Here is an 18,955-nt window from a genome sequence, read left to right as displayed (position 1 = left end):
TGTCAAATATGATCACTCGCCATTAGACTGCACACCCTGCCCTAACTCTCATGCCTTTCTGTAGCAGGCAGTAACATGGTCCTAACCAAGTTTAGCTACTCCACCAACGAGCAGCTTTAAGTTCTTAATGTCCAGCATTGTCCTGCAATTGTAAAAAAAGACATTTAAAAAAGACAGAACACCTTTGGCTGGCCCCTGAGAACCTGCTGCATCCGAATATGCTGCCATCTTAGCAAAAGAGGGAAATAGAGGAACATTTCAGATTAATAGACAAGCGTGTTTTAAGTTGTAGCGAGGGGGAAGGGAGAACAGAAGGAATATCTGTGAACCAGCGGAGACGGAGGACATCCCAAGCAACACAATTGTTTTTGCTGCTGTCTAAGGAAGACATCAATTCTTATTATCTCAGTTGATTTTATTTTTGGAGGAATGTAAATACAGTTCCTTCCCAGTTTATGAACTTACACACAAACGGCAGATCCATCCCACCAGCATTCAGGATACTAGTGGGATGGATCTCCCAGCTGCTCCAGGGCTGCATGTGTCTGCGCTTGTCACTAGCTGGAAATGTGACACATCGAATCCAAGAAGAATACATTCTAGTTAACAAGTTGATGCCCATTCTGCGAGTCCTACCTTGAGACATGCCAGTCAGGCCAACAGCACTGACCTTCTTAAACCCTGTCTGCAATATAATCTTTTAATATCATTGTTAACCCAAGACAGGCTCAGGCATTGTACATTAACATCAGTTTATTATTAAGAATGGTAAGACAAGATTGATTTACTCCAGACTATCCCTACAGGACAACGCACCTCTTCAGGTATCTTATGCTGTGTGGGAACTCAGCAGCTACATTTCCGACTTGCAAGCTGTTCAGATTACAAACAATTCACAGAAACGGAACCCTGCTGTGACCTGTGAGGGCTTATGGAGAGAGGTGAAATAGAGCCGTGGTGGAAGGAACACTTTTTCTATCATCACAGATGCTACCTGACATGAATGCTTCCAGAATTTCTGAAGGCAAGTCTAGTTAATTTCCCTTTCCATTAACTGTTCAATATTGTATCGCTGGTGCAATGATAGAAATGTATGCAAATCAGATATTCTCTCTCCCTCTTCCCCCCTCCCCAAACACACATTTGCTTTTTTTAAAAAAAGGAACATTTCAACCAAAATTTTGTTTTGTGTAAAATCTGCAAACGGTTTCTCTTTAAATTGCTTAGAAGATTTTGAGCTATGACAGCCCAGAACAATATCCATAAGCATAAGTGGTTAATGCAAAATTCTTAAATACAGGGGAGTGAATAATAAGCTTGTATCCTTGAATTTTAGACAAAACTTCAAATTCAGCTCCAGGCAACAATGATGACTTCAAGCTCAGTCTCTTGGGAAGAGGTTGTAGTCTTGAAGTAAAACTTTAAATAAAGACACTAAAAAGAATACATAACACAATGCAAAGTTAACTGTAATTGTTGCTGCAGAATTGTCATCCTTTTTATTTCACCTATTCTTTTAAGTTTGGACCGAACAAATAAAAAAATCATTAAGAAAGAATAGTGTGCAATCTGGTGACCAACTTGTACACACATAAAGTAATATGCACTAACTGTTCCCATTATAAACGAGAACACAAGAAAGCCAGCAAGATTTTCATCTTGTCTAACCCCTTCATTTACTCCATTTAAATCAGCTCTAGTTTACATTATGAAGTCCAAGGCATTTCCAACTCCCTCAAGATTCCCTCAGCAGCCCACAAGATTTTTGGCTGACCCATCTAAAATAAATTTTAAAATAATGAATATGAGCTTGGGATTCTTTTTTAATTTGGATTCAATGGTGATTATTACTAATTAAATATATATATATCTGGCAACTTGTACTCTTATCTAAAACAATTGTATACAGAACAATTGAAATTACTAACTGAGGTAAATTTCTGCTTCTATAGTAAAACTAAACTTGGTCTGTAAGTTTATCAGTTATTTAGACAAAAGGGGTTAATTTTTCAAATACAAATAGAAGATACTGGAACTCTCTGTATGTCAGACAGCATCTATAGATGCAGTAGTTGGTTGGTCCTTTATTTGAAATATTAAGTCTGTTTCTCTTTCCATAGATGTTCAACATTTTGAGGGTTTCTATCATATTCTGTATTTATTTCAGATTTCCTTAATTTTTCAATTTATTGGTTTTCAATATTTTTGCAAACTTGCTCAGAGATAAAATACAACAATTAAATACACCTTCATCAACAAATCCCAATGGAAAAAAGAAAAACTTTCAAATAGTTTTAAGAAGAAAGAGATTTTATGAAGGAGCAAAATGAAGTATTTGTATAATTCAATTATCTAGTCATTTTAAAGTCACAACGCTGGAAAAATCATCAGCTGAGCCAGTCTGATGATGCTTTGACATCAATGGTGGTTTCAAGTCACACTGGATTCAGCCACATCAGAGGGCACTCTGTTTCAGCTTCTTAGCATTTTGTTTTTGCATTTTTAGCTGCAGATTTGCCTACATACAGAACATGACATTGCAAAAACTTAGGAACAAAAGTGACAAAACTGTTGTTAATATTGGCCAATGAATTGCTGAAGTTTCAGCATTTATATTTTTGCATGTACTTATCATTACAATTTTAAAAGGAAATGTGATTAATTTTACTAATTTGTGTGCAATGCATTTTGTGCAAAGGAGAAAGAGCAATTGGTCTCCATTTAATTTCTTTGCTATTTCCAATTTAACAAAATTATGCATACACATTTATTTGTAATTTTATATTAGGGCAATAAAAATGTACCAACTACACCAGATTGAAAGGGTTAATCTCACAAAACTGGCTGGGCTGGATGTCTGTCTGGAACAGCTGTCAAATTGTTTTTGGCACTGATGCGTGACGTCTGTGAATTTACGTTGAACTAGGCTGTTTCTGGAACAGTTTTCCCAACCTCTCAACTGAGACTTTTTTTTAAAAATAGCCTCCGTAACATCATTACCATTTTGGTTTTTTTTTGGTGGGGTAGTGCGTTTTGTCTAAGAGCACCAACTTATAATTCCATGCTACCATCTGCAATACTTGTTGTGACCTACAATACCGAAGTTGTCTTGAATACAGATAAAAATAAGTATATTAATCTCCTACAGTATCACACATTCACTGGAAGGCTGAAATAACAGAACCCCAAATTTCCCCACATCAAATACAACTTCGCGCCGAATCTACTTTCAGTGGGAATAGTTAAAGTACCAAAACTTGTACACATGTGTATAATATACATATATTATGTATGACAATGAGAGTTGAAAATTCCCAATGGACTGTATTTAGAATTCTCACCGGGTGATTTATCACTTTAATGCATTGTTATTCCTCTATCTGCACAGTGTAATTGGTCCATTCTCAATGTAGTTCTTTACTCATGAAGTGCTCGGATTTGATTTCAAACAGGCTTTATTGCAAGAGGAGGAAGATCAGCAAGGTGTAAAGATTTCTACCTCAGTCTGAACTGTATTTAGTCTCTGGAGCGAGGTAGCCGATGTCATCATTCAGTTGTCAAAGACCATCTAAAAAAGGTCAAATGAGTTGATACAGAATAATTGGTTTAGGGGTAAAAGCTTGTGAAATTTAATATGTGAAAGGGGTAGTGGGGAATGAAATGGAGGCTATTTGCAGGGTTATGTAAAATCTAGAAAACTACTCAATGGCTGTGGGGTACTTTTAGGTAACAAATAAACAAGCTGTTCTGGCACAGTAATTAATACATAACACCAAACATTAGGCATGTTAATGTGTACATAGTCCTGGGAATTGGATGGGACACATGCAGGTCACTGGGAGGTGGTAGTCTGGGCTTCTACAAGGTAGTATAAATGAAAACAGTCACTTTAAATGTGAACAGTCCTTTTGGTTGCCTTTTTTCAGCATTTGCTTATGAAACTCTGGGGAGATAAGCAAAGCTTATTCAAACAACCTGTAGATATGAACAAGCAGTAAATGACGCTCAAAAGTATTAAGTAAAGACAAAAGGGGCTCTTGTTCATTCGCAATTCAAAGTATCCCATATGGATCTGGTTTGTATTATTTGAAAACACTATTTATGAAGTGATAACCTTACAAGAAGTTGAAGTATCTGCTTATGCCCAGACCCTGGGTGCAAAATCAACTACTGCAAGATATTCTTTATACCTCAAGTTTTCATCAGCGAACAACCTCAACATTATACAGTAAACAGAGACAGAGGCTCCTGTCGTCATTTAAAAAAAGATGGCACAGATTCTTATGCAGTCATAATAAATTAAAATGTTAAACCAGTTACCACTATAATCACTCAGGTTTTACCTGAAGAACTAGGATCATCTTTGTTGAGTTTTAATAACTCCAGTACCAGATGGACAAACAAAGGTAAATAAAGGCACAAAGGCATATTGCCATTACATGTGCTCAGCATGTGGCACTGAGTAATTGACAATTAATTGCTACAGCTTATCAAAATATCAAATATACCCAACCTATTACTGGTTAAGCAACTATTCACTATTCAAAACCAAACAACACTATTTTCCATTTAGTCTATTTCTCCACTATCCATCAACAGGCCCTGCCCTTCCAAGACCTCTTTATTGTTCTCAACTCTTCTCCATGCCCTACAGCACAGCACTGTATCTGTCAAGTCACCAAGGCGTAATGAATATCAGCCCTGAACTTCCACCTTGGAAATCCGCAGCAAACCTCAAGGTTGACCTGACTAGCTTTAGGAATTCTTCCCATTATGAAATGAGATGCTGGCGACCATGGTGAGCGAGAGGGGAAAAATAAACGCAGTTCTGAAGAACATCTGTCTTTGTTTGACCACTCAAAGGAAATTATGGTTACTGCTTGTAGAAACCTAATATCATTAACCCTTCTTTAAAAGGGAAAGCCCTGGTGTCTTGAGACAGTTGTTCACCTAACTATAGACCACAAGCATGTACTAATGAAGAAAATGCTGAATAAACAAGAAAGAGTAAGTGTAACTATGGACCTATGTGATAATCTCCATCATTGCTTCATATCTAAAATAACTGCATCCAATGACATACAACCCAGCCATGTATTGATGTTGGTTATTCAGAAGGAAGATATCTACTCGCATGTTTTTGTTCTGTTTCTATTCACTCTCCTTGCTTAAGAGTTCTCTTAATTGGCTGAAAACATTGGGTAATGAGCTGGACCATAAAGGCCACAGGTTTAAGTCGTTAACAGTTACAGCGATGAAGACGACAAAAAAATTTACAACTGCATGATCAATTGGGAAGCAAAAAGTTTCTAAGTAAAAAAATTCACCAAAATGCTTATTATTAAGAACATTTTCTTCTATTGTTCAGGTAAGTAGCCATGTAGGTGAGAAATAGAGGCTGGGAGAAGCAGTCCAACTATACCCAAGTAACAATCAACCTCTACTCAAGGATTTCAATCACTAGTGCTTCAGAAACTTGTGGTTGCAATCCCATCTCTGATACTTGGGTACAAAGTCTAGTTTTTCTTCAAAAGACTATAATTGCCACAATGCAACACTCTCTCAGGGCTGAGAGAGTATCAGCACAACACTGAGGGAGTGCAAAGCAAACTGCCGGAGGAACTCAGCAGGTCAGGCAGTATCTATGGATGGTTGACATGTTGGATCAAGACCTTTCATCAGGATTAAGCAACTGGTTCAGTTTCAGAGCTGCTGCCTTTTGGGCAAGATATTAAACCAAGACTTAGGCTACAAGCATGTAATACTCAGAGCTATTTGATAAAGACCATCAAATACACATGGCTGATATCTAAAACCAGTTTATTTTGCCTTGTATTACATCAGCTTTTTCAAGGACCTTACTGCACATTCCCTATGTTACCACAAGATGTACACTTCAAAAGTGTGTTGCTGGCTTTGAAGTGCATCTGGATGACCTAAGGTCATGAAAGACACTTCCCAAGTACAAGTTCTTTTCTATGAGTTTGTCTCAAGCTTCATGATAGAATATTATACGTATTTTCTTAACTTTTCAAAGCACTTTGAATTCTGCAGCAAGACTGCAGGATGAAAAAAAAAGCTCCATATTTTCAGTAGTTACCATTTGTTACTATCATCGAATTCTTTAAACCGTGAATAGAAGGCAAGATTTTAAAAGGTTTTCCAGATATTGATTATGCTGTGTTTTAAAATGCAAAATTGCCACTATTGCTAACTGCACTTACCCTTATTCCCAGAACAAAGGAACAAGTTAAGACAGTTGACATATTAGAAGACATTTCTGGGACCATCTACCATAAAGATATTTTTTCACTGGATATTAATTTGCAGATGACCTCTGCTCCTTGCCCCAGGGTTCCTGTCAGTTACGCAGCACTGTAGCCTAAAAGTCATCTGCAAAGGTCAACAGATGACACCGGCGAGGAGCACTCAGAGAGAATGGTTTCCTGACTTCGAAATGGATATTGGAAAAGTAGCATTTATTGTAAAAGGTTGCAGGTTTATTTTTCACACAATCAAAACAAATATGTAGGCCAAGCAGCCACTTTACTATTTGCAATAACAGTTTCTGAGGCAAAAGAATACTTACAGATCAGACAAGTAAAAAGAACAGAAAGGACTGTAAGTGCTGACCAAGTTCCTGCAGAAAGCAAAATAAAAAAATAAATAAGCCAGGGTACATTGGCGCAGATCTACTCGCATTTCCAAGGAATATTGCTTGTCAGGCTCTAAAAACATAGATTATAAAGATTTTAAATAGATATAAAGGAAAAATTCTGCTTTTAATATATTTGTCGATTTAGATGCTTATTATTATCCTTTCCAATACAATCAGATTTCCACAACTTTGGAGATATTATATGTAGGATATTTCAGATAACATAATTTGATTGTTAACCTTTGGTTTTCCCAAGGATTTCCCCTTGATGATGTTAGGGAACTTCTGGTTAATGTTCATTGTTAATTTTTAGATGCGACTCCCCCTGTACTTGCAGTGTAAATAATGCTTTAAGTTACCACTTTAGGAAAGTATGTCACATCACAGACTTTTGCAATATTTAGATTTAGTAGGAAGTCCTCTGCCACAATAAATGTGTTCCTTAATCTGCCTCATCTAAGACAGCATGTACAATATACCGTAGTACAGTACAAGAACCCAAATACACTTCCACTACTTAACCTGGAATTTATCCTACAATTGCCTATTTCCTTCTTTATCTGCATAGTAATAAGATTATTTGAAATATCCAATATTTGGACGCTTGATTTTCCATCAAAGCTAACCAAATAACAATAAGACTGCCGTTGCCATGGTAATTAGTTACTAAAAAAGAGGCACTAATATTCCTCTCTGATCCCAATATTCAGTGACACCTGATGGAACCCACCAAACAGTAGGAATTTGACTTGAGGAATCACCTGATTTATACAATCCATTAACCTACTACATACATTTACTGTATGTATTAATCTCAACAACTTTCAATTCTCTGGTCCTGATCGCATCACTTTAATCATAGATGGCCAGTCACTATACATTTCTATCCCCTCTCAAGAAAGCCTTAAAGCTCTTTGCTCCTTTCTCAACAGAAGACCCAGCCAGTTCCCCTCCACCACCACCCTCCTCCATCTAACAGAACTGATTCTCACCCTCAACAATTTCTCCAAATTCAAGGGATAGCCACAGGACCCCTTGTTGTCCATGTAGAACAATCCATGTTCCAAGCCATCGCTGGAATGCTCCTGAACTCTTGCTGCACTATATAGATGACTGCACTGGTGCAGCTTCATACATCCACGCTGAGCTCATCAATTTCATCAACTTTGCTTCCAGCTTCCACCCTGCCCTTAAATTCACTTGGTCCATTTCTGACACCTCCCTCCCTTTCTCTATCTCCATCTCTAGAGACAAACTGTCTACCAACATCTTGAACAAACCTACCAAATCCCACAACTACTTTGACTACCTCTTCTCACCCCGCCTCGTGTGAAAATGTTATTCCCTTTTCTCAGTTCCTTCATCTCCACTACATCTGTTCCCCAAATGAAGCTTTCCTTTCCAGGATGTCAGTGATGTCCTCCTCCTTCAAAGAACAGGGGTTCCCTTCTTCCACTATTGATGCCACCCTCACCTGCATCTCCTCCATTACTCGGACCTCTGTGCTCACCCCATCTTCCTGCCACCCTAACAGGGATGGAGTTCTTCTTGTCTTCACCTACCACTCCATACGCCACAGGACACACATCATTCTGCCCAACTTCCATCATCTTCAAGCACATCTTTACTTCACCCCACTCCACTCCCCGCTTTCCGCAGGGATCACTCCCTCTGTGACTGCCCTGTCCGTTCGTCCCTCACGACTAATCTCCCTCCTGCGCATGTCCCTGCAAGCAACAGAAATGCTACATCTGCCCATTCCCCTCCTCCTTTACACCATTCAGGGCCCCAAATAGTCCTCCCAGGTGAAGCAAATCTGTTGTATATCGTCTCCAATGCTCTCGATGTGACCTGCTCTACATTGATGAAACCCGATGTAAATTGGGGAACTGCTCCATCCACTAAAAAGGGAATTTTCTGATGGCCAATCATTTTAATTCCAATTCCCATTCTGACATGCCAGTCCATGGGCTCCTCTTATGCTACAATGAGGTAATCCTCATGCTGGAGGAGCATCACCTTATATTCCATCTGGGTAGCCTCCAACCTGATGGTATGAACATCCATTTCTCCTTCTGGTAATCTTTTTCCCCTCCACCTTCCCTCTTCTTCTATTCCCTACTCTAACCTCTTACTTTTTCTCCTTGCCTGCCTGTCACCTACCCTGGTGCCTTCCTCCTTTCCTTTCTCCCATAGGCCACTATCAGACTCTTTCTTCTCCAGCCCTTTTCCCACCCACCTGGCTTCACCAATCACTTTCTAGCCAGTCCTCCTTCCTCACCTCTCACCTTTTTATTCAGGCTTCTTCCCCCTTCCTCTCTAGTCCTGAGGAAGGGTCTCAGCCTGAAACGTCAACTGTTTGTTCGTTTCCATAAATGCTACCTGATCTGCTGAATTCCTCCTGCATTTTGTGTGTGTGTTAATCTGGATTTCCAGCATCTGCAGAATCTCATTTTTATACAATTATTGTGATGCATTATCAAATAAATACTTTCCAATGCTTTTTAAAATAATTTCAATGGTAATTATAGAAAGATATTCTTTTAAATGCAAAAGCTAAGATGGCCCACTGCCTCTTGAAATGTAGTCCAAGTGGCACCCTCTATTTCAACACCTAAAACTGTAACTGTTATCTTCACTTCTGGATTGGCAGTAAGGTGCTAATCTTTAAGAATGTCACTGACGGTCATTACCACATTTATATGCATACGGCAGAGGAGAGTGCACAGCTATGGTATGCTCAACGACCCAACTCATTCCACAAGAATTGGCATTTAACGTAAACTAGAATTATATACAATATAACAATAGGCCGTTCACAATGAGAATGAAAATAATTATGGTCCATATTAACTTTCCCCACCACATTTTATCCAACCCTATCAGCATCTGTCTCCATCGGACTCGGACCACCAGGTTCAAGACCAGTTAACCCTCAACCATCAGGCTCTTGAACCAAAGGGGATAACTTCACTCAACGTCAATTGCCCCATTATTAAAGTGTTCCCACAACCTATGGACTCACTTTCAAGAACTCTTCATCTCATGTTCTCAATATTTATTGCTTATTTATTATTATTATTATTCTTTCTTTTTGCATATACACAGTTTTTTGTCTGTTGCACACTAGTCAAACGTCCATGCTAGTACAGTCTTTCATTGATTATACTACAGTTATCATTCTATTCTGGATTTATTGAGTATGCCCACAAGAAAATGAATCTCAGGGTTGTATATGGTGACATATATGTAAATTGATAATAAATTTACTTTGAAATTTGAACTTTAAGATCCAGTTCGCTATACTTTACAGATACTTGTGGAAACAGCTATGTTGGATGGAGAAGCTGCTCCTAAAGTCCTTTTTGGATTTATTGATCAAACCAGTGGCCTAGCAACAGAAACACAGCATTAGATTTAAATAAACATTCAAGCCTTTATGGTCATCATTTTACCCTGTTAGATGGCAGGACTTTGGCTCTTGGGGAGAAAAGGTAAGATATTATAAAGCTGCAGTGGAAGAGAGTTCTGCGCCTTTGTATATTGTTACCAGTTTGCTCTGAGCAGGAGACAGTGCAGAAATATTACAATTAACAGCATGAGCGAACACAGACTCCCTGAATACCAACAGTACACACATTAAGTACAGCAAACTCAACAACAGAAGAGCAAGCAGACATAAATCCCAGCATGTTTCTTAACCTAGGAGGATATTCTTGTAATACTAAGAGAAGCATACCTTCTTTATGCTCAGTTGCGCTGCTAAACCTACACTTCAAATGTAAGTAACACTTCAGCAGCAGTAAAAAAGTGATCCGCGTAATTCTCTGGCAGGCCCACTTCATGGCTGGGAATTCAGATCTGAGACTAGCAGCCAGTTGAGCAGATTTGTATTTAACTGTTGAAACGTTAAGACTGTAATATACCAAACCTCACATTTCACCAGGGAGGAATACAGAAGCGGTTCCATATCCTTAGTAACATCTTGGTTAATTTCCCCAGAGGCCCACATTACCTCTTTATAGCTTTGCAAAGAAGTTTCTTGAGATTTCCCCATCAATATGTGCTTTTATACAATAAGACCGGTCGGTGCAATTCCATAATCTGCAGTTATTTCATGCTTATCCTTACCTCGGTTTTTGCAATGCCCCCTCTGCTCCCACCCGACTCCCTTCAAATCCCCACACTCTTTTACTCACTTCACCTGTCCTGTACTCATGATTAACTTTGCAATACATAGTATGCAGTCATAATTCCATGTCAGGTTTAGCAATCCATTCAATGGCTTCAGGTACGGCAGCGCGCAAGGCACTAGGCAGGTGTCAGGTGATGGGTCTGACTTGGATCGTCAGTCGCAATTTACCTTGTAGTCCATGTTCAACTTGTGGAGCAGGTGGCCACAGCTTCCCTGGCCACCTAATCTACTGATTTGGTGTGGTTCAAAGTGCGACCACGTTGGACCTCATTGCTCAGGCTAACTACCGTTTCGTAGGTGGCGATGTTTGCTATCCATCACGAAGTGCGCAATCAGCTTTGGACTGGGCTACGGGGGGGGGGGGAACGGAGGGGCAGAGGCTGGGGCGGATTGATTTGTTTCTTTAAGGACATCCATCAGTGGATGGGCCTAACATTCATCAGCCATTGTTCACTGAGCTGCTCACAAACATCACCAGTCTCGGAGAGTCCATTATGTAATTCCCCCCCCCCCCCCCCCACTGAGTTTGTTCTTCAAGTCACAACAGTCACCAGAGTAGCATTTTCAAAAGCTCCAGACAGGCATCTCATCGAATAGGAAGAAGTTAACACACATTTGTTGGACGCTGCATCCTGCAGCCACTGGGATCAATTTTCCAAGCAACTTTCTCCACTTGTTTCATCTCCTGATTCTTTGCTAGTGTCCAGTTCCATTGGCTCCTCTGTCCTCCGGCATCCTGGCCACAGGCCCTGCCAGTGATTATCAGCACGATACTGGCTGAAAAGAATATCACAATCAAGTGGGCCCAAAGAAGCCTCATTTGATTTTTTTTTTTGAACGGGGAGGCAGTGTGGAATAGGATCTTCTGGCCCGTCAAGCTGCACCACCCAATAACCTCCCCCCCCCCCACCAATTTAATCCTACCCTAAACATGGAACAAGTTACAGTGACCAATTAACCTACCAAATGGTACTTCTTTGGACTTTGGGAAGAAACTGGAGGGCCTGGAGGAAACCCACACAGTCACTTGGAGAACATACAAGCTCCTTGCAGGCAGTGGCAGGAATTGAACCTGGGTCACTGGTACCGTAAAGCGTTGTGCTAACCACTACACTACCGTGCCGCCCTAAATCGGTGCATTCACTTCAGTGGAGTTCATGAAATGACAATCAACAGACCAAATTGCTGTCCTCTCCCCGACTCAAACACCTATAGACCCCATTCTTCAGTTTAATCTCATCAAACAAATGAAGTAGCTCATAGAGAAAAAAAAATTGGAAGAACTCAGCAAAATAAACAGTCAACCTTTCGGGGCTGAGACCCTTCATCAGAACCTTACAGGTACTGATGAAACGTCTTGGCCTGAAATGTCGACTGTTTATTCCCCTCCATTAATGCTGCCTGACCTGCTCAATTCCTCCTGTATGTTACGTATGTTGCTCTGGATTTCCTGCATCTGCAGAATCTCTTGTGTTTATAAACCACCAGAGGAAATGCCTCTTTAATGATTTTAATAACCATAACCACATTTTAAGTTAATGAACATAATTTAACTCAAGCAACACACACAAAATGCTGGTGGAATGCAGCAGGCCAGGCAGCATCTATAGGGAGAAGCACTGTCGACGTTTCCGGCCGAGACCCTTCGTCAGGACTAACTGAAAGGAAAGAGAGTAAGAGATTTGAAAGTAGTGGGAGGAGGGGGAAATGCAAAATGATAGGAGAAGACCGGAGGGGGTGGGGTGAAGCTGAAAGCCAGAAAGGTGATTGGCAAAAAGGATACAGAGCTGGAGAAGAGAAAGGATCATGGGACAGGAGGCCTAGAGAGAAAGAAAGGGGGAGGAGAGCACCAGAGGGATATGGAGAACAGACAGAGTGATGGGCAGAAAGAGAGGAAAAAAAAGGATGGGGGGAAACTAAATATGTCAGGGATGGGGTAAGAAGGGGAGGAGGGGAATTAACGGAAGTTAGAGAAGTCAATGTTCATGCCATCAGGTTGGAGGTTACCCAGCTGGTATATAAGGTGTTGTTCCTCCAACCTGAGTGTGGCTTCATCTTGACAGTAGAGGAGGCCATGGATAGACATATCAGAATGGGAATGGGACGTGGAATTAAAATGTGTGGCCACTGGGAGATCCTGCTTTCTCTGGCAGAAAGAGCGTAGGTGTTCAGCGAAGTGGCCTCCCAGTCTGCATCGGGTCTCACCAATATATAAAAGGCCACACCGGGAGCACCAGACGCAGTATACCACACCAGCTGACTCACAGGTGAAGTGTCGCCTCACCTGGAAGGACTGTCCCCATTCCTTCCCACCGATCTCCCTCCTGGCACATACCCTTGTAAGCAGAACAAGTGCTACACCTGCCCTTACACGTCCTCCCTCACCACCATTCAGGGCCCCAGACAGTCAGACAGTCCTTCCAGGTGAGGCAACACTTCACCTGTGAGTCGGCTGGTGTGGTATACTGCATCTGGTGCTCCCGGTGTGGCCTTTTATATATTGGTGAGACCCAACGCAGACTGGGAGGCCACTTCGCTGAACACCTACGCTCTGTCCACCAGAGAAAGCAGGATCTCCCAGTGGCCACACATTTTAATTCCACGTCCCATTCCCATTCTGATATGTCTATCCACGGCCTCCTCTACTGTCAAGATGAACCCACACTCAGGTTGGAGGAACAACACCTTATATACCAGCTGGGTAGCCTCCAACCTGATGGCATGAACATTGACTTCTCTAACTTCCGTTAATGCCCCTCCTTACCCCATCCCTGATATATTTACTTTTTTCCCCCTCCCTTTTTTTCCTCTCTTTTTGCCCATCACTCTGCCTGTTCTCCATCTCCCTCTGGAGCTGCCCTCCCCCTTTCTTTCTCCCTAGGCCTCCCGTCCCATGATCCTTTCCCTTCTACAGCTCTGTGTCCCTTTTGCCAATCACCTTTCCGGCTCTCAGCTCCAACCCACCCCCTCCGGTCTTCTCCTATCATTTCGCATTTTCCCTTCCCCCTCCTACTTTTAAATTTCTTACTCTCTTTCCTTTCAGTTAGTCCTGACGAAGGGTCTCGGCCCAAAATATCGACAGTACTTCTCCCTATAGATGATGCCTGGCCTGCTACGTTCCTCCAGCATTTTGTGTGTGTTGCTTGAATTTCCAGCATCTGCAAGTTTCCTCGTGTTTGATAATTTAACTCATTATTGTATCCATTTCTCCAAGTTATCCCTAAAGACATGCAATATACTGGCCATTTCATTAAATATTCATGTATATCTGTCCTATAAACCATGTACTATGGAAATTCCAGTATTTACCCAAATTTACTAGTATTGTCCCTTTATGCTAGTCCACATTCATATCAGCCACAAGGTAGACCTTCACATTTGCCCTCAGTATTAATGGGGGGGGAAAAACATTTTAATGAAAACAAGCTGGAGACCATTAAGCCTGCAACATCAGAACCAGTACCTCATGTATCTCTGCCCACTTGGTCAGTACCACTGAACGTGTTGAGAAACAATTCATTCAGATCCTAAGTTTAAAAGCACTCATTCTGTAGGGGTTTGGCAATCATATTAATTTCTACATATTTTACTAATCACTCTGGTCTTTTGGCCATAGTTACAGTAGATAATAATCCTCATGGGTAAACACTACAAACACCACCAGAAAGCAGTCACCCTTACTAAGAGAGAGCTGAAGCTATTCTTAAAAATTTTTGTACTTACATTATGCTTCTCGTAGAGTCTTTCAGAATTATTTCAAGCACAAGTAAACATAACCTTTTTTAACATGAAAAAAATTAATTTTGTCTTGGGAAAAAAGTTACTAATGATGAATTAAAGCAAATAATGGATTGATTTTGATTTGCATTCTATCCTTTTAAAGACCAGACTGAATACAACGCCATGAACAGTCAATAAACCCTGTACTATTTTCTTCCATCCTTTAAGTGCCTCGCCAGCAAGATACAGGGCAGAAATTGCTGATGTTACTGTATATTTAACTCGCTTTTTCACTGTTTGAAAATAAATATGACAGTCCCCTTAGCAGGCAAAAGATAAGTACAGCGACATTAATCCAGGCATATATTTTCAGTCCAGAAAAAAGACCCCATTTTTAATCCTCTCAGCACAGAGTGGTTTTTTTGTTGCAGGATTTTAAGACAGCTCTCTGCTTCTCAGAATAACAGGGGAAAAAATATGCTGAACTCTCAAGAGCAGATTCATCAAAAAGTATTATGCCAAGCTAAACATTTTATTGGAGCTTCTTTATGAAAATAAAATGAAAGTAACCCATTGATAACTGCCATTTTGTCATTTTGCTTCCAGACTCCTTTGCACCGCCAAAACTACAAAGCCCCCAGGATATGAATCAACATTAAATCCACAGGTTAAAATATAAACATTCCCTGCAACACAGGCTCTCCAAGTTAATTTTGGTTCTTCCAATAAAAAAAGAGAAATGATTCACTGTCATATCACATCACACCATAAGGTAAGAACAGAATATATTTAGTGATCAACAAGATGTTACTTTGAGCGGCACTTAAATCCGTCCTAGGTTTGGATGTAAAAGCCACATTAGCGACTCCATCCTCTTGCAGGGATAACGGGGGCAATGTACCACCTACAGACACCATCGAAAACCCCGTACTTACTACGCCAGCTTGCAAGAGATATCAATTTTCAGCCATCGCAATCTGGTAACCACGGCAGCAAGAGGCATCAGCAAACACAAGAGTGAACTGTAGGGAACGCGTGGACGGCTTTATCAAACCAGGGAGCCCTGTAAATAACAGCTCACTTCATGATAACAGACCCACTCCCGCCTCACGCAAATTACGGTGCTCCTCCAAGATCAGCTAGCTCACAACAAGCACACACATCCATTTGCCCAGCTGCCGTGGCATCTCAAAGAGCAGACAACCAGACCAGAGAACCAAAGGGTCCCCCCAATGCAATGTCTGGACCTCCTGTCAATAAATTGTGTCTCCAGTGAAAACTGATGGGGAGGGACAGGGGGAGGGGTGGGGCACAGAGTGAAAAGACTATTTGCTGGTCGTCTATTATTTGTCGATAATATTTACATCGCCTTCATTTGTGGGAGCTGGTTACAAACCCCACTGAAATACCAGGAGCTTCTAGAATTGTAGAACTTCCACAAACTGTCGTTCTCAATTCTCTGGCTAGGCCTTAAAATATTCAGCAAAATGTACTGTGGTAAAGTCGCTGAAATAATTTATGAGCCACGAGCAGAGATTCTCTGTAGTGCACTCTGTAACAAATTCAGCCCCGCCGCTCCTCGCCGCCTGGTTTATTGCCGTTGCCGTAACGGAATTAATGTTTGTTATTTCGGGCAGCTTGATCACATATGTGTTGTTGACACACGCCGTACAGAATGATCACAGGAACAGAAAAAAATCATTCCCTTAAACCCTCCAGAACAGTTGCAGTGACATGGATCGTTCAGATTCGTTTCGCACTGATGTCTATTCTAAGGGGAGCAGGGAATTCATTGTGTGAAGTGGCCCTGACTCCATGCAATAAAACAATGCCACGGCACAACGCTTATAAGCTAATTATTACTGAACTCTTCCTGTACTGTACTTACATGAAGACTCCGTGCCGAACATGGCTGGTTCAGATGCTGCAAAGCGATGAGGAGCTACACAGCGGGGGTCATGAAACTAGACAATGCAGCCCGGCGCTGCGGCTGGCAGCTGCCCTGTTCAAGCGTGAAAGCTGATACAACCCACGGCAGTCCTGAACAAAATACCGCTTATATTTCTCTTGCAAGTGAGTGCCAAAAGCTTCTGGTGGAAATCCCACAGAAAGGAAGGAGCAAGCGAGCACTCACTCCCCTGTCCTGCTGCAGTGAGTCTGAATGAAGAGCTGAGACCAGACACAGTAAGACAATAGCACAGGCTGCATATATTGAGTGACGTCAAAGGCACTTACTGCAAAGACCGATTCCCTCCTAACCATGGCCAGCAGCAGAAAAAAGAGTGAATGGTAAGAGATTTGGGACGGAGCCTTTTGGTGCAAAATGCAAAGACCGTAGTTTCCCCTCTGGGATACAGCAGCCAAGACTGTTTTGTATTGAAACTATAAAATATAGATCTGCAAGTGGGAGCAGGCAATTGAGTTTATAATATGAGGGAAACTTGCAAGAACATTTGAGGGCTGTGCAGCTAATGACACATCTCAAGAACTCCCTTATGTCATTGACCTTCCTGCCTATTCGTTTGGTGAAATTTGTAAATTTCATACTGTAAGATGAGCCAGACTACCTCTGTGCAGGATGGCACTAAAATAATTCTTCATACTGTGGCCAAAGATTAAAAAAATAGACAAAATTGACAGGCAAATTAAATGTTCAGTCGTGGATACTTGGCACACAGCAGTGAAGGGCATATCACTTGTGACAAATCCAACATATGTTTTTTTAAAAGACACCTCCAATTGAAACTTAGTGCACTCAGCATGCACAGATTTTAGAGCATATTTGATAAAGCGTTTGAATGGATTTGTACAAAATTTTTAGATCCTGAATTGTGGCTGAAGGATGTTTGTAGTTAGGAGCTGAATGTCCAAGGTTACACATTGTATTGGAGGGATAGGAAGGCAGGCAGAGGGGTGGCATGACTCTGCTGGTGAAGAATGGCATCAGATCATTGGAAAGATGTGACATAGGATCGGAAGATGTTGAATCCTTGTGGGTTGAGTTAAGAAACTGCAAGGGTAAAAAGGCCCTGATAGCAGTTATTTACAGGCCTCCAAACAGTAGCTGGGATGTGGGCTACAGATTACAAAGGGAAATAGAAAAGGTGTGTCAAAAGGTCAATGTTATGATAGTCATGGGAGATTTTAACAAGCAGGTAGATTGGGGAAATCATATTGGTAATGGATCTCAAGAGAGTGTATTTATTGAATGCCTACTAGATGGCTTTTTTGAGCAGTTTGTTGTTGAACCTATTTGGGGATCAGCTATACCAGTAATGTGATGAACCGGAGATGATTAGGGAGCTTAAGGTGAAGGAAACCTCAGGAGCCAATGATCACAATATGATTGAGTTCAACTTGAAATTTGATAGGGAGAAAGTAAAGTCTGATGTAGCAGTATTTCAGTGGAGTAAAGGAAATTACAGTGGTATGAGAGAGGGGTTGGCCAAAGTAGATTGGAAGGAGCTGCTGGCAGGGATGACAGCAAAGCAACAATGGCTTGAGTTTCTGGGGAAAATGAGGAAGGTGCAGAGTAGACGTATTCCAAAAACAAAGAAATACTCAAATAGCAAAAGAGTACAATCGTGGCTGACAAGGGAAGTCAAAGCTAATATGAAAACAAAAGAGAGGGCATACAACAAAGCAAAAATTAGTGGGAAAATAAAGGATTGGGAAACTTTTAAAAACCTACAGAAAGTGGCTAAAAGAATCATTAGGAGGAAAAAGATGAAATATGAAAGCATGATAGCAAACAATATCAAGGTGGATAGAAAAAGCTTTTTCAAGTATATAAAAAAATAAAAGAGAGATGAGAGTGGATATAAGACCACAAGAAAATGAAGCCGGATAAATAATAACAGGGGATGAGGAGATGGCAGATGAGCTAAATGAGGGTTTTGCATCAGTCTTCACTGTGATAGACACTAGCAGTGTGCCAGATGTTGGGTGTGAGGGAAGAGAAGTAAGTGCAGTTCTCAAAACGCAGAAAGACCCAAAGGTACATAAGTCACCTGGACCAGATGAACTGTACCGTTGAGTTCTGAAAGATGTAGCAGTAGAGATTGTGGAGGCATTAGTAACAATCTTTCAAAAATCATTGGACTCTGGCATGGTTCCAGAGGACTGGAAAGTTGCAAATGTCACTCCACTCTTTAAGAAAAGAGGGAGGCGGCAGAAAGGAAATGATAGACCACTTTGCCTGACCTCAGTGGTTGGGAAGATGTTGGAGTCAATTGTTAAGGATGAGGTTATGAAATATTTGGTGACACATGACAAGATAGGACAAAGTCAGTCAGCATGGTTTCCTTCATGGAAAATCTTGCCTGACGAGCCTGTTGGAATCCTTTGAGGGATTCCAAGTAGGATAGATTTAGGGGATGCAG

General features: G+C 41.0%; 1 protein-coding gene across 10 annotated transcripts in view; it reads right to left on the bottom strand.

The window, feature by feature from the left end:
• LOC140734874 (suppressor of tumorigenicity 7 protein homolog) overlaps positions 1-18,955 on the bottom strand; it is a 191,826-nt gene that overhangs the window by 98,340 nt on the left and 74,531 nt on the right. For 3 of the 10 annotated variants that reach the window (XM_073059510.1, XM_073059516.1, XM_073059513.1), the window contains exon 2: positions 6,590-6,640. The exons of 4 other annotated variants lie outside the window; for them this stretch is intronic. In XM_073059510.1, coding sequence (XP_072915611.1) covers positions 6,590-6,640 — 51 coding nt within the window. Of the gene's footprint in view, positions 1-6,589; positions 6,641-15,508; positions 15,733-16,461; positions 16,757-18,955 lie in introns of those variants that run through there. 3 more of the 10 variants (XM_073059518.1, XM_073059520.1, XM_073059519.1) reach the window with 2 other exon arrangements.

The sequence above is a fragment of the Hemitrygon akajei genome, chromosome 10 (genome assembly GCF_048418815.1).
Source record: "Hemitrygon akajei chromosome 10, sHemAka1.3, whole genome shotgun sequence".
Lineage (NCBI taxonomy): Eukaryota > Metazoa > Chordata > Chondrichthyes > Myliobatiformes > Dasyatidae > Hemitrygon > Hemitrygon akajei.
The sequence above is the reverse complement of the archived record's forward strand: the minus strand, read 5'-3'. Positions and strand labels throughout refer to the sequence as shown.